Source organism: Acanthopagrus latus, chromosome 4 (assembly GCF_904848185.1).
Source record: "Acanthopagrus latus isolate v.2019 chromosome 4, fAcaLat1.1, whole genome shotgun sequence".
Lineage (NCBI taxonomy): Eukaryota > Metazoa > Chordata > Actinopteri > Spariformes > Sparidae > Acanthopagrus > Acanthopagrus latus.
This window is the reverse complement of record NC_051042.1, coordinates 8,133,166-8,158,165: the sequence shown is the minus strand read 5'-3', so window position 1 is coordinate 8,158,165 and position 25,000 is coordinate 8,133,166. Positions and strand designations below refer to the sequence as shown.

The following is a 25,000-nucleotide window of genomic DNA, read 5'->3' as shown; positions in this document are numbered from 1 at the left end:
TTCTTGTGTTTATTAACAAAAGTTATGATCAAAATCAAGTAGAAAAATGATGGTCAAAGTTACATCAAATTACGGTCAAAGAAAAAATATAGGGCCTCACTCAACCTTCTTTGTCTACTAGCGCGCCCACGAACAAACTGCGCAGGTGAAATAATGTGGAGGCCAAACCCATTTCCTCTTACCTGAAATCGTAACAAGATGACAAAAAACAAACAACAATAGTAATAATAATGATGTGCGCTGCCTAAACAAAAGTAAACAACCCAAAACAGATGCACATTTTGGCTCCTACAACAACAACAACAACAACAACAACAACAACAACAACAACAATAATATTATTGTTATTATTATTATTATTATTATTATTATTATTATTATTATTATTATTTAAGGATGAAGTGGTGGATCAAATAAGAAAAATGAAACATTGTGGTAATAGTATTCTCAAAGGAAAAGCACACCCAACTTGGGTCATTCCTGTGTTCCCAGAGTCCAAGTTTCTCTTGCCTAAATGCTCCCCCAGATGGCCTTTGAAGTATCTGTTCAGTGGGCAAACATTTTGCCATGGCTCAAATAAAAAGAGTTAAAGAAAAAAAAATTAATGTCTTATAGGTATATAACAGAGGTAAAGTGTAAACACTTCCAAGTCAATTTAATGTCAACGTTTTTGTGCTCTCACCTTCGAGGGTCAGAGTTCTCCATTAGCATGACACACCACCGCTTTCCAGAACTGGCATGTTCACCTGAAGAAGGAAAAAGTAATTAGCACTGTACATGTATGTCAGATTAAAAATTATCAAGGGATTTTGAGTTTAATTTGAATGAGTGGGTCAGTTTACAACAGTAAAATCATAAGGGGCATCCAGTAGGGTGTAAAGGGATACTATGAATAAAACTGTAATAATTTTATGTTAATATCTTGTAAGCACATAGAATTAAATAAGACCAATAATGTCTCCTACCATCAACATGAAGATGCCACAGTCATATCTGTACAGCTGTCTTGGTAACTCCTAGGATGTAAGAAAAAGGTCAGTTGATGATTTTACAGTACTTTAAATACTTTTTCTACTTTAGATATAAATTACAAATAGTGTATACCATTACCTCTATTTCCAAACCAGTGTTCTCTTTCCACTGTCCAGGACTTATTGACTAGGAAAGGTTTCTAAAATTGTAAAGGTTTCTAAAAAGAAAGCTGCATTAAAGATAGGGTCTACAATCCTGGAGAGCTAGCAAGCGAGCTAGCAAGATTTGAAATTGGCACCTCCTCTAAGTCCCCCCTCCCCGGCCCCCCCATCCAGTCAGTGCTCATCAGAACGCACATCTGGCAGTGGGACTCAGCAGGCAGAAAGAGATGCCGGAGCATGGTGCAGCAATTTAGCTGATTTTAGCACGGAGCAGACAGGAAATAAATATATAACATAAATAACAAATAACATCCGGTTACTTTTCAAAATAAAACTCTGTGTTGACACGAACACACCTTGTGAGGCCATCTGCCTACCATACTGCGCCGTGGCGGACTCAAACTGCAACCGGTGGGGACTGCCGGAAGGTGGAGCAAAATCGGATCGGAGCCGCAACGCAGTGGACTCCTATCCAGTGGAAACTGGGCCGACTCATTAGCCATTCTAGTGGCTAAAAACAACACACACAGAGGCTAACGTTAGCATTGGGCTAATACGAGCTACAAACATAGCCAAGTTGGCAAACCTTACATATTTCATGAAAATAACAAATCCCCACAAAACAAAACAAATCATTACCTGTTCGACAGAAAGAGAGCAACCTCTACATCACTTTTCAGGCCCTTCACATGCCCCAGTTGTCTCCACCACTCAAACGCTGCACCGATGTTGACTGGAGTCTGACTTCTTTTTTTTATCCAGGCTTATGGTGATGGAAAGTCAGGTGAAGTTACTCCACAAAGCACTTCTGGAGCTTCACAGCAAAACGGTGTTGGAGATTCCTCCTAAACAACTGAAGTAGCTGGGGACATGTTTTAAAATGTTACACACAAACAAAAAAAATGATAAACATAAAGCATAAAATGAATGTTGCAGTTTGTCCAGTGTAATCCAAGTCTCTCAAAGCATCATCTGACACCATGAGTGTACCCTAATTACTTAGATCTATGTATATACATGTGTGTCTATCTGGACTCATTCCACATGGACCGTCCTGAAAACACATAAATTGTACTCACTGTTGCACCATATTTGGATTAATCCACAGCTGAAAATAGTTTTTAAACCATTGCCCTCTTTCCACTTGTTTGAGTAATGTTTGCAAAAACTGCTGTAAACTGCTGGTTAAGGAATATCTTGATTCCTTTAATAAATGCAGCTTTACATTCATGACTATTTAAAAAAAAAAGTGCATGTCTTCAGAGAGAGAGGGCTGTTAAATTTACTTGTGTATATTTTGCCAGGTTCGTGCGGAGCGTAACCGCGCTCGTGACGAGGTTCGTCAGCTCAGGCAGCGGTTGGATACTCTCACCAAGGAGTTGACCAGTGTGAGGCGGGAGCGGCAGGAACTGGCCTCAGAAAATGAGACACTACGGCAGGAGACACTCCGTGGCAACCACGCAGCTCCTACTTTGTCTGTCACTTCTCCATCTTCATCCCCTGCACACCCTCATGGCGCTTCCTCCTCCTCCTCTCCATCTATCCCTCCCTCCTCCCCTGGATCATCGTCCTCCTCCTCTCAGGTCCACACTGACAACAAGCTGGACAGGGAGGGGGAAGGGCCACCAGGGTCTCCGGAACCAGAACCAGTGAGGGACGTGGACATGGAGAGACAAAAGATGGGTCAACAAAAGGTAAGTCTAAGTGGACACAAAACATTTTTTCTTTTACTAGGGGTCTCTCTATCAAAACAAAACAAAAGACATCAGTCTGGTGTTGTTAGGGGAGAGCCGGGCTGTGCGGGGATCAGAACCTGACTGCCAACTGGAGTTGGAGGCGAAATGTCCTTTATGACATGAAGAATCACATTACAGAGAGGAGAGGGGTAAAAGAAGAGAGAGAACCAGAGTCTCTGGTGAGTGCCGAGTTTGGTGAGTGGTTGACATGAATTCAAACAGTATTTTGGCTGTGTGGACAAATAAACACTGGAGCAAGTAGCATGAAAAAACAAATAGTCACCCATCAGTTAATATTGATATGTCTAATCTCCTGGAAGGTATAGTGACATAGGTCTAGTCAGTTTTAGACATTGCAGTGAAGACATTTTATATGTTATATCATAAACGGGTTTTGTCTAAACAGACCTGAGAACAGAAACGTCCATAGATGATGAAGAAAACCATCAATTAGCCTGCAGCTTAGATAATGCAAAATACTATTACTGTACATATTATTGCTTTTGTTAAATGTATCCTGTCATTTTTAAGCACAGTAGTGTGACTCCAATGATGGAATTGAGGGTATTACTGTTGGTTAGTCAGGCTGTCCACCACTTTGGTCCAGACCTAAACCCAATTGGATCGATTGCCTTATAAACTGAATTGTCTTTTGGCAAGCCCCTTACCTTTTCTCTAACAGTTGACAGTGGTGGTTTTAAAAGTCCAGCCAAAATCACATGAAATCATCCTCATTTTGAAATATGGTACACACACTCATGTCCTCATCAGGTTGTATTAAATGTGATTAAGGACATTTTAGCTTCCTGACATGCTAAATTAGGATGTTAAACATGTTAGTATGTTGACCTTAGCCTTCAACTCCAAACACCACAGTACCTACCTAGAGTACAGCCTCAAGCTGCTGGGATGATTGTAGACTCTTAGCTCTTATTCAGATTGCTTACAGCCCTATATAAAAAAAAAATGTTGCAGTGTCCTTATGATTGACGCAAGTATGGCTTCACAGCTTTGGTGCCAACCTGGAAGGCTCTGACAAAAATACTTTAACTTTTGGGATCAACAGATATGTTTTTTTCAGAGCCAATAACTATACTGACTATTAATAATCATGAACACTGACAATGATATTTATTTCCGATATACAGTTGCAGTAAAAATAAAATCTTGATGTCAAAATGTGTAACTAAGTAGAGGTCCAATAATTGCTATAAAATAATTGAAGCTGTGATTACTTAACAGAGATTTAAATCCTCTCAAACTACTATGCAGAGACTTCAAAGAGGCGCTGAGTCAGTCACTGCAAGCCAAGGATAGATTAAAGATGAAGCTAACAGACCTGGAAGCACGTTCGAGGCGCAATAGCATACGCATTCATGGCATCTCAGAGGGAGCTGAGGAAAACAACATCCAGCAATTTATTGACAATATTATCAAAAAAGAGCTGCAGCCCCTTGCTAAAGTTGAACTTGGAATACGACAGTGTCACAGAGCACTCAGCCCAATCCCCCAAAAGAGGCACAACCCAGGTTGGTGGTTGTATATTTTCAGGAGTTTAAAACCAAAGAGCTGGTGCTGCATTCTGCATGGAGGAGTAGGGAGATCTACTATGGTGACAGGAGGATTTATTTCGACCATGACTACCCTGCAGAAACTCTGGCAAGAAGAAAGGTGTACGTGCAGAGTAGGCGACTTCTTTGGGAAAAGGTATATGGTTTCCGACACCACCGCCAGCCAAGCTACAAGATTTCCTTGACAGCGGACCGGCAACGTACGGGAGTGCAGCGGAGACGGCGGAGGATTTAAAGAAGAGGGGCTTTCTGCTTGAGCATGAGAGCACTGCTGAATCTGGGCTCCTGCAAAAAATACGGAAAAACATCGAGTGAAAACAATCAACACCCACTCCCATCAAGAGAGGATCAAAGGTCCCATATTATACTGTTTTTCATCAATTTCACACCGCTGTCAGAGGTCAAACTACACTGTATTAGAAATGCATTGCCCCAAACCCATCTGTGGTCCTGAATGTTTACAGTGGATTTATCGCTATGGCTCGCCAAGATGCTGTCATTCAACCATACCAGTTTGATCCATAATCGGACCCAGAAGGAGAAGCTCCTGAAGAAGTACAGACTCTGCGGCTCCAGCAGGACGTTTCAGAATGGTTAGTGTGTCTGAATCATGTTAGTTTGTTCTATGTTTTGTTACAGTTACTACCATGTAGCTAATGGTTATCAGCTAGCGAAAGCTGTGTTTGTCTCCAACACAGTCTCTAAACTCTTGGACGTAGTTTGCATTGTCTCTCTCTCCGGTCTGCACATGTTTCTATAGTTTTCACTGTGACAACCAAGCTCCATTGTGTAACATTATTAACATTAAACTCGCTTCAAGCGCAGTTGCATAGTGGACCGAAGCTAGCTAGTTAGCCAAGTTACAGCTGACTTCACCATACTTGTGGGCAACTGTAAATACTATCAAAATGTGGCAACACTTACCTGTGGCTTGGGTGCAGTTGCTGGGTCCAGTATGGGTGGGACTGGTCCTTTTACGAGGGTCAGTGTCGAGGCAAAGCCAGCTTTGTACTAACCCTCGTTACTGAAGCAGTCCGATGTGAAGTGGATAGCACACACATACAAGCCAACATGAACCACAGCAGGCAAGTTGTCATTAAAAATGAAACGCAACCACTCAGTGCGTTTATATGCACAGCTTAGTCAGAGTATAGCCATAGTTCGACTATGCCACTCAATCAGACAACTGCAATTATCCAAGTATACATGCCGTTGAGAAAATCGGATTATTGAGCCGGAGCATGTCATACCCCGGTACGCTAGGTGGCGCTGTACCCATTTCAACTAGTGGTAACAGAAATGCCTCCGGCTGACCTCTTTACGTCTCCAGCTGCCTCGGCATTCAAGAAAGATGGCGTACGAAGAGCGAGACAAAGCTACATCTTTGTACACTTCGTATATGGTGTACATGATAATTACACAAAATAGATGCACAATGGCACTCTTTCTTGCGGTGATTTCGAAGGAAAGATGCTGCTGCCGCCGTCCGTCTACTTCTGGCTCACGGCCACGGGGAAAAATCTTGTGCTTGCGCAAAAATCCGATCCGATCCGCTGGAGCGTATACATGCAGGAGTAATGTGACTATCAATGGAATAATCTGGGTACTTTAATTCGACTATGAGAAATCCGATCTGGTCTGATTTTAGTCAGACTAAGGTGTATACATGCATCTTCAATGCAAGATCCATGCAAGATCTGATCATAGTCGGACTAACCCAGTAATTCGGTTTTCTTAAGTGTCATGTAAACACACTCACTGTCTCCTCTGTTCTTCTGTAGCTGGGACATAATATAGGCACTGTTGATTTTTACAACCAATAACAGAGCAATTTGCGCGTGTAACTCTGAGCAACAAGCGAAACGCTGCTATCTTACCGCTGGATACACAAACTTCAGCTTGGGAATGAACGCCCCCCTCTCTCCTATCACTGCGCAGAGGAGGCCTGCCTATGAAAACGACTTCTTTAGTTATGTAATGAAAGGAGCTGAATCTGAGCAGACTGTAGGGGTGCCGTTTTACCAGTGGGTGGGCTGCAGAGACCATGCAGGAATCGTTTGCTTTCCTCATTCTAGGAGTTGGCAGGCTCAAGAAGGGCCAGCTTATATATGTAGAGACCAGAGAAAACATGTTTTTCGTAATATAGGACCTTTAAGTAAAAGGCTGTGAGGTTTTCAGCGGTCGTGATAGACCCAGTGATAATGGAAATGGGAGGTAACACAGTGTGTAATGATCTTGCGTTGTAAGAGCAGAGACTCCACTCAGAGCTACAGTCTAGTTAAAAATGTTAGTGACACTGGGACAGGGGGATGGAGGTACACTGTATATGCTAAAAGTGTCCGGGAGCAAAAACTATGTCACCTGTTGTTTTCTTGTGGCTGACCCCACCTCCTTAAAGACTGAGCCCCATTTGTTTTTGTTTTCTCTCCATTTCTCATTTTCATTTAATACAAAACTACCAGCTCCTAATTTCATGTGGGGCTAAACAGTTGATTTATTACTGTGTGGGATCGCCCTTAGCCCATAGAATGAATATAGCTGACCGACATTTATGGGAAAGAGATCAAATCTTGACAAACTTGCACGAATACACCCTTAGAGCAGGGATATTACAGGTTGCACTGAAGGCTGTGGTGGTTTACTAGACTACTCCCCCCACTTTAAGAAGTTCTGTACTACTTCAAAATGGAGTGTACTGGAGTTTTTTTCTCTAATTTATTGGCTTGTTTTATCTTGCAATGTTTCGAGTTTCTTTGATCAGGCATGAAAATCACTCACCTTTGGGCGAAATTCGCCATTTTGAAACCAGAACGAGAATCGTGTAGATCCGATGAGAAAATATTTTTTGGGTGTGGGGGGGTATGGATGGGACATGGAGGTATACCAGAGAATGAACTGCGAACATGTGCATGCCTGAGGGGAGCTCTACAACTCATTTTCAGTTACCAGGAAGATGTTCAGGAAGATCAGTGAGCATGTTGGATTCTCAGAAAGACTGAGTGCTGACTGCTGTGATCAGCTGTTTCCTGGTTTTAAAACTACCTGGCTGTGAGTCGCACAACAGTGCACGTCATCAACACCTCCGCCCATCTCACACAGTGTCCGGCACGTCGACGGCTCGGATTTAGATAATGTTAGCAATGGAGGTGGAAATAAGTGTACCAAGGCTGCAAATTTGCGGACCAAAACAGTCCCTAAAATATACCGCCCTCTGTCTAAATCCATGGACCTAGTCGCAAAAAGGATGGCCAAATTGGCGGCTTGCTGTCCATTTTAAAATCTGCTATTAACTATGCAAACAAGGGCAGCCATGCACTGCAGGCACACTGTCAAACAAAAATGCACAAGAAGAAGGTGCAAGTCAGTAGCCAGTGTGTTGACAGTGTGCCGCTACACTAAAAATTTCTAGGGAGAACCCTGTACATTCATACTGTCTTGGAATTTTGCTTGTTTTTTGTCACAAAATACATCAGATTGATGCTTTTAAATATGAAATATTCAACATTTTCTTCTGGCGTGCATACCCCTGGTCAAATTCTTCTCATCTTTTTCACCCCTGGCCTGTTTTATGGCTGTTTTATAGTTCAAAAACAGTTCAAGTTTGGTCACTAACAGCATGTCTTTCACCTACCTGTGTTCACTATGGGATTAAATGGAGTGTCAGGAATATAGGGTAGTTACCCTTAATGTACATGGTTTACACAATCCCATTAAGAGGTGCAAGGTTATTGCAAAGATGAACAGGGAGACCCATCTCAACTGAATTGAACATGAAAAGTAAAAAGAATATATGGTTTTAGAAATACATTTTACTCCTGTTATAAAAAAGAGAGATAAAGAGAGGTAGCAATACGGATTCCTAATAGAGTGAATTTCCAAGTGGTTTCTGAAGGTCGGTATGCATTTGTTATGGGGTTCCTTGAACAGAAATAAGTTACATCAAGTTAATGTGTATATATCATCTGGCCAGGATAATTCCTGTATTAGAGAAATATTTGGTTTGATTTGATTGCCTCTGAAGCCACCAGGGTTTTAATATGTGGAGAAGAATGGAATATCCAGCTACAATAGCCGTTTTTATACTGGGCAGCAAGCCGCCAATTTGGATGTCCTTTTTAAGGCTAGGTCTGTGGATTTAGACAGGAGGCCTGAGGGTACACTTTTTTCCACCTCCAATGTTATGTAAATCCAAGTTGTTGATGTGCTGGAAATTGCGTGAGATGATGTGCACTGTTGTACGACCCACAGCCGGGGAGTTTTAACAGCAGGAAACAGCTGATCACAGCAGTCAGTCCATCACTTCATTCGCGGACGTCAAGATGAGCAACTGAAGCGTCTCCACAGTCTCTGTGGCTGTCTTCATTGTCCATTGTTGTTGTACTCATTGTTGTAGTAGCAAGCTACTAATGGTCACTACTTTCAAATTAAAAGCCCCACGCTAAGAACTCAGTTCTAAACCCAATAGCGCTCAACAGTGACCACCCACTTTTTGAACAACTCTGGTTCCGGAAGTGAATTTGCCATTCATTTACTCCATTGACGTTTCATAAAATCCTTATATAAAGAGTTTTAAAGTTTGTGTAAAGCAGAAATAAATTAGTGTTATGAGTTTGTCACACCACAGAAACATGTGTCATTGACCACTGAGCTAAATTTGAAAGATTTAAAAAATCACTAAGTAAATAAAGTTAGGTCTCAAAATCACTGAAAAACAAGCACTTCTCTGCTGTGAAACGCTGGGGGTGTGTCAGTTAGAGGTGCTGGAACCATGCCTGCGCGCGTGAGCGGAGCCGTCTCCATGTACATACTTTCCATACTTCTTTCATACAGTTACTTTTCTGATACTTACTTTATTACCACAAGCTCCCCAATGACTCCGTCTGCCCAATTTTCATCAGTTGTGAGGGATGATGCCAGCTGTGGAGTAGCTTTAGTTATGAAATAACTGAATCATGTATGCTGCATGTGCACAGAAAATGATAATTCACATACTGACTCCATCTGAGCCAGCTGCTCCCGTCACTCTTCCAGTGGCAAGCACATAATGCCGGTGGCCGGCACATAATCCCGGTGGCCGTGATGGTGGCATCCGCATTTGGCGGGACGGAGAGGGTCGGTTGCGGGCACATAATGCTGGTGGCCGTGATAGAGGCACCCACTGTCGGCGCGATGGAGATGGTCGGAGGCGGGCACATAACCCCACTGACCAGTGTCAGTGGGGTTATGTGGGGTAAAGTGGACACTGCAGAGACGGGTATTGGTGGTGATTTTGAACGCTCCACAGTAGCTCCTCGTGACAAAATTGATCTACCGTTACCATCGACCACTGTCGACCACTCCGTTGCCTCTTGTCTGACCCGTTCGGCAGAAAAGTTGCATTGAAACACACCGCTTCGACGTGCTACCTACTCCACAGTAGTGTGTATGTTCTGCGCTTGTGTGGAATGCAATAAGAGGGTGGCGCTGGTGTTGTGAGTTGTAAACGAGAGGCTTATGCACAAACTGTCTTTACTTTCGATCAAAATGAAACGTAACTATTTTGGATAAAAACAGCTGCATACTAAACATGCAGTGAGCACAAATTAATTTGTCCTGAACGCACATAACAACTAGTCTTGTGCCACTACTGCAAAACATGAAAACGTGAAAACAAGAAATGACGGAACGGAGTGCACACCACCAATCAGAATGGCCATTCAGCTGGCACACAACCAATCAAAATCTAAGAATCCAATGGCTCAGACGTCCCACGGCCCTCCTTCCTCAGACTTTGCATGCTCAGTTGGAGCCTCCAACGCAGCTGAACACACCAAACATATTTGTTCCCGACCTCGTCCGAGTCTCTCCAAATACTTCAGACATCCAACGGTTGGGCCGGTGTGTTCCTGCCTTAAGAGATGCTATCCAAGACTCGAGAGATTAAAATGGGAGAATTAATCTGGAACTGTCATCACAGAAAAAGAGTTGTTGAATATATGTTCTGTGCAGTCAACTTCCACTAGTTCTAGTCTTTGGAGAGATTTCTGCTGGCGGAATCTGGTTAGATATTTCATAACTCCTAAGTTAAAGTGTGTACAGAGACAAGGAGACAAGTCAGGGGTTTATGTTGAAGGAACTGTGGAGAACAGCTAGCAGACCATTTTCATATATTTTGGAGCTGCCCAGCTATTCAGCCATATTGGCAAGAGATTATACGGGTAATACAAAATGTTTTTGGTGATGAAATTTACTGCTCATTTTCTACAATCTATTTGGGCAATTTGCACCCCATTTACTAGTGTGAGACAAATGTCTTTTAAAAATATTACCAGCAAGAAAGCTGTAACCCGAAAATGGTTGCAGGCCACACCTCCAACAGAGACAGACTGGATTGATATTATGAACGTTCAAAATATGGAAAGGATTACCTTTTCACTAAGTCTAAGGATGGATAAGTATTGGCAATTCTGGGAAAAATGGATTGTGTTTGTGTGCTCACTGAGCCATACTGTATGAAATGACTTGTATCTCCATCAGTATAATGTTTGTATGAATGTGTAGGTGACCAACAGTTTGTTCTATATCTTTCTGTATGTTGTATGTTGTTTATGTCCTTTCTATAAAAATAAAGTACAAAAAAAGACTATTCTGCAGAGCATCCATTAATCCTTCTGAATTGTAGACCTGTTAATCACATTGGATTTATGTGAATATTTCATGTCTAAAAGTATTGTTTTAACTCAAAGGGACATAGTCGAGGAACTCTGTGTGCACTTTTTGTCTTCCCAGGCTGTAGAACATTAAACCAACAAAATGCTGGGGTTAATTTCTTTATCATTTAGGATGCTGACATGCTGAATTTACTATCTTCAGTTTGGCTGTTTTTTGAACATCAAAGCAAAACTCTCGCCAAAATGCAACCTTGGTTTTTTTTTGTGAATGTTCCCTAGTCAAAACTTTGTGTAAAAGCATAATTACAACGAAAGAGGCACTTTTAAGAAGAAGAAAACAAAACCCAAAAAACCCTAGGTTGCATTTTGGCGAGAGTTTCACTTAAGGTGATTATTCAATAAGCTGATCAACAAAAATGTATTTCTGATGATCAACTAATTAGAACACATGATTCAATGACACTGTCACTTATAAAGCAAAAATGCCGAACACTTTCTGGGTTAAAATGATTGAGAATCTAGTGGGATGGCAATGGAGTAAGCTGTGTTTAGCGTGGGCTCCCGCCTAGCCTGTCTTAATTTTGCTTTTTTTGTTTGACATTTCACTATTTTGATCCAGGAAAGATTTCAGCACTCAATCGTATACCTAAGTAATAAGCTGAGGCGCATAGATGGCATCGAATCTGCGAAAATATAAATTTACCGGATAACACCAGGCCCACCACCTCCTCGGACCGAAGTAGCTATGAGCAACCAGCAGGGTCGCCACCATCTCCGCGGGCTTTTGGCGACATGGACACTTCAGCCCTGAAGTCTGAAATTCTTCTCTCGCTGAAAGCAGAAATCTCAGCGGTGATAAAGACGGAGTTGAAAAATGCTCTCACGGAGGACTTCGACTTTCTCAAGAGTGAGTTACAAGCGGTGAAAACCGAAATAATCAACAGCACCGCAGTGCTGCATACGGAGATCGACCATGTGAAGGCTAATGTCAAGGAAATGGAGGCCGGCTTGTCCACCTGGTCGGATGAGGTGGTCACTCTGCAAAATGCGGTGAGGGATTTGAAAGCAGAAGTAACAGGGCTGAAGGAGCAATGTGAGAATATGGAGGGGCGATGAGGAGGTGTAATGTGAGGATTCTTGGTGTCCCCGAAACGCCCGGCTCGAGCTCTACTGCATCGGTTGCCAAACTGCTAATGGAGGCGCTACAACTCGAGAAGGAGCCGCTGATCGACCGCTCACACCGGAGCCTGGGACCGGCAAAACCCGGCGGTAAGCCCCGCGTCATCATCGCCAAACTGCATTATTACCAGGAGTGTGCAGAGGTGCTACGCCGTGCTAGTCAAATAATTCCAGCAATACATGATGATCAGGGTATAAGATGTACTGATAGCAAAGATATTAATTCCTGTTTTAGTAAGTTTTATCAGTTATTGTACACTTCTGATTTAACCACTGACTCATCTGACATTGGAGAATTCTTTAAGACCCTGAATATACCATCTGTAAATTCTGAACTAGTTGCTGAATTGGAAAGGGATCTCTCAGTCATGGAGGTAGTATCTGCGATTGGAGACATGCAAAGTGGCAAATCCCCAGGGCCAGATGGCTTTCCAACAGAATTCTTCAAGAAATTTGATAACCAGCTCTCCCCTCTATTATTATCAGTATTTGAAGAATCTCTCCTCACAAGATCTTTACCCTCCTCCATGCGTGAAGCATTAATCTCATTGTTGCTTAAAAAGGACAAAGACCCTCTTAACTGCAGCTCATATCGCCCTGTTTCCCTCCTTAATACAGATGCAAAAATTCTAGCAAAAATATTAGCTTGACGCCTTGAGAAGGTAGTTCCAACCATCATCTCCCCTGATCAGACGGGCTTTATAAAGGACCGCCATTCCTTTTTTAACATGAGGCGCCTATTTAATATCCTATATGGTCCATTTCCACCTACCCACGGCAATAGCGAGGTGATACTTTCGCTTGATGCTGAAAAAGCGTTTGACCGTGTTGAATGGGACTACCTTTTTCAGACGCTGGAGGCATTTAAATTTGGCCCGAAATTCATTTCTTGGATAAAAATTTTATATACTTTTCCAATGGCTGCAGTTCGTACTAATAACAATATATCCAGATTTTTTGAGCTGCAACGAGGTACAAGACAGGGGTGCCCTCTATCACCACTCCTGTTTGCGATCGCAATTGAACCACTTGCAATAGCTTTAAGACAGAGCTCCATGATCAAGGGGATTCGGCGGGCAGGTTCGGAACATAAAGTGTCGTTATACGCGGATGATTTGTTGTTGTTTATCTCGGACCCCCTCTCTAGTATTCCAGAATTACTGATCTTACTTGCAAAATTTGGAAGTATATCTGGCTATAAGGTCAATCTCCAGAAAAGTGAGCTGATGCCTATTATTTCCACAGAGGGGTCAGATATTGGGCAAAGTCCCTTCAAAATTAGCCCTAAAAAATTTAGATACTTAGGTGTATGGGTAACACGTACTTACAAGGATCTCTACAAGGCTAAAACCTCTGCTATCCAGTTTCAAACGAGATTTAGATCACTGGGGTGCCCTACCTCTCTCCCTGGGAGGGAGGATAAATTCAATTAAAATGAATGTGCTTCCCAAATTTCTATATTTATTTCAGAATCTTCCCATTTTCTTAACAAAATCTTTTTTTCTCAATTTCGATAGTCAGATATCAGCCTTTATATGGAATAAGAAGCAACCAAGGATAGGTAAAAATGTGCTACAGATGCCTCGTACATGGGGAGGCATGTCACTCCCAAACTTCAGATATTACTACTGGGCTGCTAAAATAAGGACATTGATGAATTGGATGAGGAGCGATGCTGATAACCTCAGCTGGTTAATACTAGAGAAGGCTTCAATTGAACGTACTTCGCCTGCAGCTTTGTTGTGCTCGAAATTGCCTTTCAATAAGCCCATTTCTAATTTTACATCCAACATAACTGTTATCCATACATTGAAGATTTGGAATCAGTTTAGACGATCTTTTAACATGACAGAGCTGTTGCTTGCCGCTCCAGTGACGAAAAACCACATGTTTGCCCCATCGATAATCGACAATGCCTTTGACTCCTGGTCACAAATTGGAATTAAGTCATTATACGATCTCTACATAGAAGATAAATTTGCTTCCTTTGAACAGATATCACAAAAATTTGGTATTCACAAGTAAGATTTTTTCAGATATCTACAAGTTAGATGCTTTGTTGCATCTAACTCAGACTGTTTCCCCTTATGCCCTCCCACGTCACTTCTAGACTCAATCTTTAAATGTTTTATAGTCTCCAAGCAAATTATCAGCAAAATTTATAAATTGATCAATTCACATCAAGGGACCAGTCTAGAGTCTCTTAAGCACGCATGGGAAGCAGATTTGGAGGAACCTATTTCAGAGCTGGTCTGGCAAAAGATTATTCAGAGAATTTATTCCTCCTCTGTATGCCAGAGACATGCTGTGGTACAGTTCAAAATCGTACATCGTCTTCATTGGTCCAAGGAGAGATTATCTAAATTCAAACCAGATTTGGACACAACTTGTTACACCATGTAAAAAATTTCCAGCTACATTGTTGCATATGTTTTGGACCTGTCCAAGGCTGTATGGATTTTGGCGATCTATATTTGAGGCCTTCTCTAAAATATGTGGGAAAACGGTGCACCCATCCCCTTTAATTTCACTATTTGGTGTGACCCCAGTGGATATCTCTCTTAGTAAGTGTAATATAAACATGATTGCATTCTGTTCTTTGCTGGCCAGGAGGCTTATTCTCTCTAAATGGAAAGACTCTCAACCTCCCGCATATGGACATTGGATTAGAGAGGTCATGTATCATATCCAGCTAGAAAAAATTAGATATACCACTCGAGGATCTGTTGGAAAATTCTACTCTATTTGGCAACCCTTTATGACTTTCGTTGGAGATGTGGCTGCTGCCAACTTTACCGAATAATTAATGTAACTGTGTACAGTAAATATGTGACCCTGTGAAATGCTGTGGAACAGATGTCATATTTCTCTCTCAATGCTTAACTTTTTCACTTTTATTTATTTTTTTAAATATCTGGCTATGGGTATATGTATTCTAAATTGGTCTAGCATCTTGGGGAAGGGTTTATGTTATGTCTGTTTACATTGTGTTTATTCATGTATCTTTGTATTGTTTGTATTGTTTTGCATAAATGAAAACTGGAAAATACTAATAAAAAGACTTTGATTAAAAAAAAATGATTGAGAATCTGCTTAATTTGATGCAGATGCAGATTTAATTTAAATGCAGATTGAATGCAGATGCATTGAATTAAGCAGATTCTCACTCATTTTTTCTGGGTTAAAAATCAGCGAGAATCCATAAGAGTCCATAACCCACACCTTCTGGGTTAAAATGAGTTGTAATCTGCTTAATTTAATGCAGATGCAGCAGATTCTCACTCATTTTATGAAATGCGTTATGGGTTATGGACTCTTATGGATTCTCACTCATTTTAACTCAGAAAGTGTGGGTTATGGACTGAAAATCACAATTTGAGGACGTCATCTTTAGATCTGGGAACAGGTAAAAGGCATCTCTTCTGACATTTTATTAACAAAAATCATTGTCATAAATACTGAAACATATGCTGCTCTGCTGCCCCATGAATATCATGGTCAGCTGCCTTTTCACTTTGTTGTTTCCATGATATGCAGATGTCAGTATGCATTTGGGTTATGTTCTCCGCTAACTTCGCATTTGTATCCACAACAGTTAAAGTTACCAGTCGCCAGTCAAAACCTTTTAATTCTTTACACATGAAGGAGGCTTGGTTAGTCACAGGATGAACATTCAGGACAGCCTGATGACAAAAGATATGAAACTGAGTGACTGTCTCCCTTATATCGGTGTGTTCATGTCCTCTGCTGTTAAATGGACAATGTGACCTGAGCCTCATTGAGTTTAGCACAACCGACTGCTGTGTCTCTAGCCCAGTTAGATCCCTCCTCACCAGTGTCTATGTGCTGGAGGTTTGTCCTATTTAAGAGACACTAGTGGGTATATGCACGCACGCACACACGCACGCACGCACACACTCTCTTTCTCTTTCTCTGTCTCTCTGTGTCATCATGCTTGCTGATCTCTGGGAGCTCAGTGATGCTGCAGTGCTACTTGCTACTTTGCTTAGTCCTGCTCATACCAATACATAAGACTCTCCATGGGAGAACTGAAGCATGTATGGGTTGTTAACATAAAGTACTATCATGCATCATATTCCAGCCCTCATGCTGTTTTGCTGAGAGCCAAGGCGAAACAGGAGCTTCTAGAAGTCAGCTACTTAAAGTTTAACATTACCTTACACAACAGTGAGTTCTGTGGTTCACTCTCTTTGTCTGGAAGATACAGTTTATAAAATAATGTATGTTGTTGTTGGGGTTAGGTTAAGGGCTGTTCTCATGTCATTTGTGATGGACAGTGGAATAGTAGAGCCGCAAAGATTCACATTTTTACAGTATGTGAGTGTTCATATCTTTGGCCAACTCTCGATGGTATGTCTGGCCTCGTGTCATCAGACAAATCTTCATGTCACTCTGTACACAGTAAATTCCTGTCAGCTTGTGTCATTCCTTTGACCAAGTATGCAGTGCTGTCATTAAAATTCACTTTGCATTCTGTCTGAACACACAGTTACTCTTGTTTTTCTCTTTGCCACTTTTACACACCCATTCTATTATATGTATTAGTATATTAATATAAAGATGAGACAAAGTGTTAGAGTGTATTGATTTAAATGAGTGCGGTAAAGCATGTTAGCAAAACATCTCTAAACATTTAAATGCAATGCAACTACATCCAGTGGAGATCCAGAGTAGTAATGAATGAATTTACATAAAATGTGCTGTGTAGTTGCATGAGCTGTGATCTCATCATGTGGACGTTAGAGCAACAGTGAAAATAGATCACTTGGCGGGGTCTCCATGGTCGCACACACACATGCACACACGCACAGAAAATACACATTATGGCTATTGCGTTCCAAGTTAACCATGATAACATGTCTGTCAGTGGTGGCAGCAGCAGTGGCCAGGGAGCAGCTGCTTACTGCTACTCACACACAGCAGAGCTTCATTTCCTGTCTCCCTCCATTGTTCAGGTCCACACACACACTGAGTACTCCCACATGTGGCACACTTATTTTGGTCTCCATGAGATCTGTTACACACTGGGTCCCTCTGTTGGTGAACACCTGTAAAGACCTCAGCAGCATCACAGCTCTGTTTTCTGTTTGCACACGACAACCTTACATGATAATAATGTAAATTCTCAGATAAATTAATTTTTTAAAAAAGGTTTTTACTTGCTTTTCTTTAGTCAGTTGTAAGTCTTATAAAGGTCAGTTTCTCATAAATGAGGAATGGAATTTAATTTCTAGCCTCCACGTATTATTCAAACAGGTCCCTGGTATTTCTAACAAAAACCCACATGGATCCCATTGATCTGAGTGTGCTCAGTATCAGCTCTGACCATGCTCTATTTTATAACAACTGCAGGAGAATTTGGGGGGGACATGGCAGCCTATGTAAAAGAAATGTTTTCAAAAGATGACTGTAATTTGAATAACAGATATCAACCCTGCTATTCTGTTTGTTCCTTGTTTCTCATAATGGAGTTTTTGGGCCATAAATTGTCTGGTCTGTATTAACTGTTAATAACAACAACAACAACAACAACAACAACAACAACAACAACAACAACGACAATAATGATAATAATAATGATAATAATAATGATAATAATAATGATAATAATAATGATAATAAAGCAAACTGTAATATAATTGGAATATGTGTGACATCTTTTAACTGACTTAATTCCTTGGAATGTATGTTATACGTCTTGCACCTAACTGTAATAAACCTGTAATATACCTAATTTTCATATAAAAAAGTACAATTTCTGTATTACGGGTTAGGGTTAGGGTTAGGGTTGATTATACTTAAGACACACAAATGAGCTCAGTCACAACTCTTTTCTGCTTTATTTTACACTGTCACTACATCAAACTCTCATAGGGTCATGTGAAACTTTCCAAACACAGACATCTTTTCAACTCTCAGTCAGAGAAGTAGATACTTATGAGAAACTAGAAGGCAGCAGGACAATTATCTTAATGAACCACACAGCATTATGGAGCCCATCAGAGACAGAATCCTCACACATTATATTTGGCAGATGCAGTGAAAGATGTTGGGTGGGGAAACTTTTGATTTTTTCACTGTTTCACTGCCAAGTCAGACAGATGTGGAGAGGAGGATCAGCTCCACATTATTAGTTTAATTTCTGAAGTGAAGGCCATTAAATAAAATGAGAGAAAATGTTTGGTCGTGAGAACCCATCCAAGAGTTTCAGAGTACTTCTGTGAGAGACCCTTGGCAGAAACCTTAGATTGACCTCTATCTGAATGAAGCAGTTTGATTTGCAGTCTAGGAGGAACGACCAGAGGGAAAAACGGAAACCCAGAGGACAGAAGAGTGAAATAGTGTTGTGAGAGAGGCCCATTGAGATTGAGACTTGCCAGGAATGAAACAGAAGGGAAGCCTTTACCCCTGCTGATGTTTTGTAAGGAGTTATGGACTGTTAGGAGGCTAAGTGTCACTCAAATGAATATTCCAGTTACATGGAGTTGGAAACTGTTAAACACCAGTGAATCTCATATAGCACATCATTCTGCTGCAATTTACAACATTGGTGTGATTATATGTTGTTTATGTAAGCAAGGACTATATATACTCATTTGTGGCCAAAACTGCTGGAAAATGTTTAACAAGATTGTCAAACTATTGAAATAATTATATAAAATGAAATGATTATACTTATATTATTTGAAAATATAAAAATAGTGATCATACTATGCATACAATATTATGATCATACAATGATGAAATCTTGGGAAAAATCTATATATTTCAATCTTATAAGTGGCAGGGACACTAACCTAAAAAAAATGGATGAGTATGACTTTACACTGTCTTTGTGAATTTAGAGTGTTTACTGATAGCAAACTATCTTCACAACAGTCCAAGATGGAGGCATATTCTGTGATCTGTGTTGCACTATCCATTTTAATTTAACATGTAAACTGCTCCACAAAAGAGGCATGGTTTGCTGTCAGAGATAGGATGGTATGGTGAGTGTTTGGGGGGGTTTCATTTGGTCTATGCAGAAGCTCTTTCTTTAGTGAAATGATGTGCCAGAGACAAGAGACAAAATAAAGAAACTTTTACAACAATTGTGCCCGACTGACACCTTCGTCTTCATGCATGTTAGCTCAATAGCTACAGAAATTCACCAACTGGCCCTGTGAAAACTCCCTGTATCATTAAGCCTTTATCACTGGCTTTTTCTTAAGGTAGATGGATGAACTTCTCTTTCTGGTGTGACCAGCAGTTAAGACCAAACTTCAAAAATTCCCTCAAAGTCTTACAGTTATGAATGCAAAGTGAAACTTGACTGGTGTGTGGTGGCATGCAACTGTAAGGTGGTAATTCTGGTTTTCCTACACATCCTTGTCAAAGTCTAACTTATTTTCCTGCTGTGAGTGTATCTACCGGTCTTTTATTTACTCAGTTTACTTTATTTGCCAATAGCAGCCCTTTTGGATTTTAAGTGGATACAAGAATTTTAATAATATACCAGTGTCTAGTTTATCCCTATATAAACAAAGTGGAATTCTGGTCTCATTTTCTCCTCTCTCTCTGTCAGGACATGGAGGTGCTGGACTCTGTGCTTCGATCCAGAGGCTCAGAAGGTGACCCAGAGGACTGGGAAGGTCACAGTGGTGGTAACCTTGCTAGCTCACGCTCATCCTCTGGCCTGAGCCGGCAGGAACGCAGCAGGCAGCTGTGGGAGGATATTAGCATGGTGGAGGAAGACTCCAGCAAACTCAATGCCCTGCAGCTTCGTCTGGATGAGTCCCAGAAAGTCCTCCTGAAAGAGAGAGAGTAAGAGAGACTGAAAATCCCTTCACTACATTGTATAACAGCTATAGTTGATAGTTATTTAGCAAATTGATACAGCATGTAATCTACATAACACTGCAAGTGGCAAATCTGCGTAGTGAGTTCTTTTACACTAGTTTTAAGGGACAGTCTTCACAAAGGTCTCCTTATGACTATCACTATGTACAGTACTATTTAGCCTTTGAAAACTGTTGTGGAATGGTACCTGTGACTGGATTGAATCTCTGGAGGAGATTGGTCAAGTCTAACTGGGAATCCAGGGGGAAGGATGCTTTTCGTTCCTAACCTGTTTGGTTGGAATGGACCTTGGGGCAGTTTCTTGGTTAGTGTGGTTTGTTTGGGCTGGTGTGAAAGCTGGCAATCAAAGTCTGGAGTGGACCAAACAACCTGACTGAGGGTGGTGAAGAAAGTGCACCTCAGTCTTCTTCCAGACAGATGAACAACAGGATTTTTGATAATAGAAGTGTTGTTAGCATTTTAGTGGTTGATTGGCAGTTTAATAATGATAATAATCCTCATAATTCATAAATTCATGGTGAGTTCTTTGTGACAAGAAAGATCATGAGCACACACCAGAAGTGCTGCATAAACTGCTGTGGCGTTTGATTTCCCCACGTTGGTCATGATGATGTGCCAATGATGTTACCTGTATGTAACCTCATTTTTACTCCCCAATTCATTTATAAAAAGTCAGTATAAAAAGGAACTGGGCCAGAACTGAAATGTTTAATTTATTTTTCTTGGTCTAGATTAAATTTAACAAACTACAGGTGTCAAAACAGCCTTAAAGCAGGATGTTTGGAGTTGCACACCCTTACACCAATTGTAACCATCTATTAAACTAATCAGCAGGAAAAGATATGCAATAAACATGCCTTTTGCTGTATTTGCATGTGATTTTCACCTTGTACATAGGGACTTTAGCTTTCATATATGGAAGCTGTAGTCTTGTCTCTTTTATTACCTTCTTATGAGTGATGTGACACACCTGCCAAGGCCAGGTTGAAAGTTTGAGAGAGTGAGATGTTATAGTTTAAAGCCATGAGCTGCCAGCAAAGTACTAAAACTGTGTCATGGTTAAAGTGTTGAACTGTGACAGAAATGAGGTGATTATAGAGGCCAATAGCGGAGATGAACTGCACAGGCATTCTAAGTGTGGAAAAGTAACATTTGAAAGATCCACTTTCAAGATATTTACTGTTGATGATAATAACCCACTCTGACCAAATGACTGGAGCCACATGTCTTCTTGTGTCTCAACAAGTCTCAGATATTTTTTTTCTTGGGTAAGTCACAGGTTATATCAAGAATACAATAAAGTTGAATCCTTAACAAAAACTCACATACCATGTAATATTGCAGTCTACTAAGATCAATGTTGACAGAATTTAAGGTATTTCAATATTTTATCTTTAATATTTAAACTGAAAAAACACGGAATTAATACAGATAAGTCACTCATCAAGTCATCATGTCTCAAGTCAGGCCAAGTCACAAGTCGTTAACTCCAAGTTGAGTCTCAAGTCATTTATTTTCTGTCCAGTCAAGTTGTAGAGCATTACTACTCTGGGCACTAGAGTAGTATGATTAAGTGCTGAACATCACTAATGTGTTATGTGTTTTTGTTTCTCTCCCAGAGACAAATTTGCACTGAGTAAGAGCATTGAAAGGCTGGAGACTGAACTCAGCCAGTGGAAACTGAAATATGAGGAGCTAAGCAAGACCAAACAGGAGGCCCTCAAACAGGTGAGACATGCAAATAGTCAGGGTATCACTGTGCCATTAATGTGTCTGAACCACACTTATCTAATTTTATTAAATCCCTTCAAATTTTCCATTACATATATGATGCTGGACAGACATGAATGTAAACTGTTAATTGACTCCTCTGTGGAGGCATTCAACCAGGAGACACTGTTCCTGTAGTGTATATTCTATTGCCACGAGACAAAGCAACCAATGGCAAAATGAAAGCCATTTGAAATAATTATTGAACAGATTGGTGAGTATGACTTTTTGTAGTGATGGAATGAGCGCAGTAAAAGGGCATTTTATCCTCAATTTACTTACAGAATACAGGTAAGTCATCACCCTCAAAATTTTGTACATATAGTATAAAAATACCACTGTTCAGCCTCAGTCAGAAACGAGAAAAGCTGTGACAGAGCAGTAAGCCCAAATCCAATCCAGTCCACTTTGTACTCTTAGCACTAGTCACTAATATTACAATTTTTGCATCCAGGTGTTGAATTTTAGCTTCTAGAGAAGTAGATTAAAGTGGATGATGCCTGTTGTAATCACAGTATATTTTATAGGTCATGAAATAAACATCATTCAGCCTCTAATTTACTTAAAAGGATGTTAATGTGGCTTCTTGCTCCTTTACTCCAGCACTTGTTTTCAGCTGTTGTTGCACCTTAATAAGAGGGAGAATGTCATCCCCCTCCCCCACCCTCCCCCACCCATCTAGCTGAATCTGCTGAAAGAAATGCACCAGGACGAACTCGGCCGCATATCTGAAGATCTGGAGGATGAACTGGGAGCCCGAACCAGTATGGACAAGAAACTAGCTGAACTACGAGCTGAGGTAAGATGACTAAAACGCAGATAAAGAGGTGTGGCATGGAAAAGAAGTTAATGACAGCATGGAGTAAGAAAGAATAGGAGTGAGAGGTGATGGAAGAAGAGTGGATAGGTACAGACACAATTTAGACCCCTGACAAACTGTTTTGGCACCACAACTGTTAATATAAGCAGACATTAGTGTTGTTGTTGATATGGTGAGGGGTTGCAGATGCACTAGCAGACTGCAGTTAGCCAGATCCACATGTAACTTTGGGTATGTTCAGCAGTACACTGTATTGCCATGTTAGTGTTGTTACTGGAACATCATAATTTGGATTGCCTAAGGACCCAAATTGCAACCGACCAAAAACGTTTTTGTTTAGTCATAAGTTATTCATAATAAGTAAGCAATTAAGGAAAAAAGACCAAAAATATGCAGTTATTCTTTCAACATCACAATCAGCATAACCCAAACCATTATTTTCAACCTAACCAAGTATTTTTGTTGCCTGAACTTAATCAAACTACAACACACAGCTGAAAAAGGGGAAACAACTGAATTCAGTGTCAAAATAGTGTAGCGCTATGTTAAAAGCAAGACACAAACCCTGGTTACTTGGATGAGAGTCCTCTACAAAACGTCCCCATGAAATAATTGAGTTCTATTTGCTTTGGCATAGTTGCGTGTTTCTTGTAAAAACAGATAGTCAGCTCCCCAACACAACCTGCTGGGGACAAAAGAGCATAGCCTCTGAGAAGACAGCAACCAACTAGATAAAGCCAACACGTTAGGCCCCTGGCAACCCGGGGTTGAGTCAGCAAGGACCACATACTGAACTCACAGCAGCCAACCACATTTGGTAATGTGCACAACCACATCAGTTAGTGCTTACCTTGGCAGCAGCGCTACCTTTATCTGTCTTCCAGGAAACTCCATAAATCATCTTGGTACTGTTGCCGTCCCCTGTCGTTGTTCTCTGAGGCTGAATATGTCTATGGTCTGGAGGTGTTCATTGAGGAGCTTCTGGCTTTCAGTGTGTTAGAACAGGGGTTCTCAACCTTTTGCAAGCTGGGCCCCCCTAAAACTGGTTCATTGCAGTTGGAGTTGGAGTTTTCTGGTGCGCGAATCTACTAACATTTACGGTAATCGTAATAGAACCACTCTGAAGAGCTGCTAGTAGTGACTATGGGGCAGACTGAAGTCACACAGTCAGACCTGTGAAAATTACAATAATTTGACCGTAATTATTCCTGATAATAGACTGAAGGTATCACGAAGGTATGCGTCCGGATGAAGGACGAAGGACAAAACTAAAGGATATTTCATCCAACTTTGATGTGGAATAAAAAGCTTATTTTCCGTAAGTAGTCTATGTCTATTGGGTGAAATATCCTTAATGTTGTGATCTGGTCAGGATTTTGACAGAGAAGTACTCAAATAGTACACAGTAAAAGTACTTCATATTATGCATATAGGTAGTCTAGGAAGTGCTGAGTTCAGCAGTATATGAATCATAGACTACTTATGGAAAATAAGCGTTTTATTCCACATCATAGTTGGGCAATAGATCCTTAATTATGTGATCTGGTCAGGATTTTGACAGAGGATTACTCAAAAAGTACACAGTAAAAGTGCTTCATATTATGCATGCAGGCAGTCTAGGAAGTACTTAGTTCAGCAGTATATGAATCATGGACGGCTTATGGAAAATATGTATTTTATTCCACATCAAAGTTGGGTGAAATATCCTGAATTTTATTAACTGGTCAGTATTTTGACACAGGATTACTCGAAAAGTGCACTGTAAAAGTACTTCATATTGTGCATGCAAGTAGTCTAGAAAGTATTAAGTTCAGCAGTATATGAATCATAGACTACTTATGGAAAGTAAGCTTTTTATTCCACATCAAAGTTGGGTGTAATATCCTTTAGTTTTTTCTTTCGTCCTTTGAAATCCGGACGCATACCTTCGTGATACCTTCAGACTATTAACGGGAATAATTACTGTAAAAGTATCATAATTTTCATGGGTCTGACTGTGTGACTTCAGTCTGCTCCAAAGTCACTACCAGCAGCTCTTCAGAGCGGTTTCATTACGATTACCGTAAACGTTAATAGATTTGCGCACCAGAAAACAACGTGCGGCTGATTTGATCAAGCAAAGGTGAACCACGGCTGGCTTGACCGCATTGCAATACTACCTGACCAGGCATTTAATTCCTTCCTCACAAAAATCCTGGATGAAAATGTCACAAACTTCACCAGCTTCTCTGTGAATTCTCTGGCATCCTTCTAGGCAATATTTTTCTTCTGCAAATGAAGT

General features: G+C 40.8%; 1 protein-coding gene across 4 annotated transcripts in view; it reads left to right on the top strand.

Annotated features, from left to right (window-relative positions):
* ccdc102a (coiled-coil domain containing 102A) overlaps nucleotides 1-25,000 on the top strand; it is a 91,380-nt gene that overhangs the window by 31,697 nt on the left and 34,683 nt on the right. For 3 of the 4 annotated variants that reach the window (XM_037095596.1, XM_037095597.1, XM_037095598.1), the window contains 5 exons: nucleotides 2,438-2,827; nucleotides 2,917-3,048; nucleotides 19,855-20,093; nucleotides 21,749-21,857; nucleotides 22,582-22,698. In XM_037095596.1, coding sequence (XP_036951491.1) covers nucleotides 2,438-2,827; nucleotides 2,917-3,048; nucleotides 19,855-20,093; nucleotides 21,749-21,857; nucleotides 22,582-22,698 — 987 coding nt within the window. The remainder of the gene's footprint in view (nucleotides 1-2,437; nucleotides 2,828-2,916; nucleotides 3,049-19,854; nucleotides 20,094-21,748; nucleotides 21,858-22,581; nucleotides 22,699-25,000) is intronic. The other variant, XM_037095599.1, reaches the window with a different exon arrangement.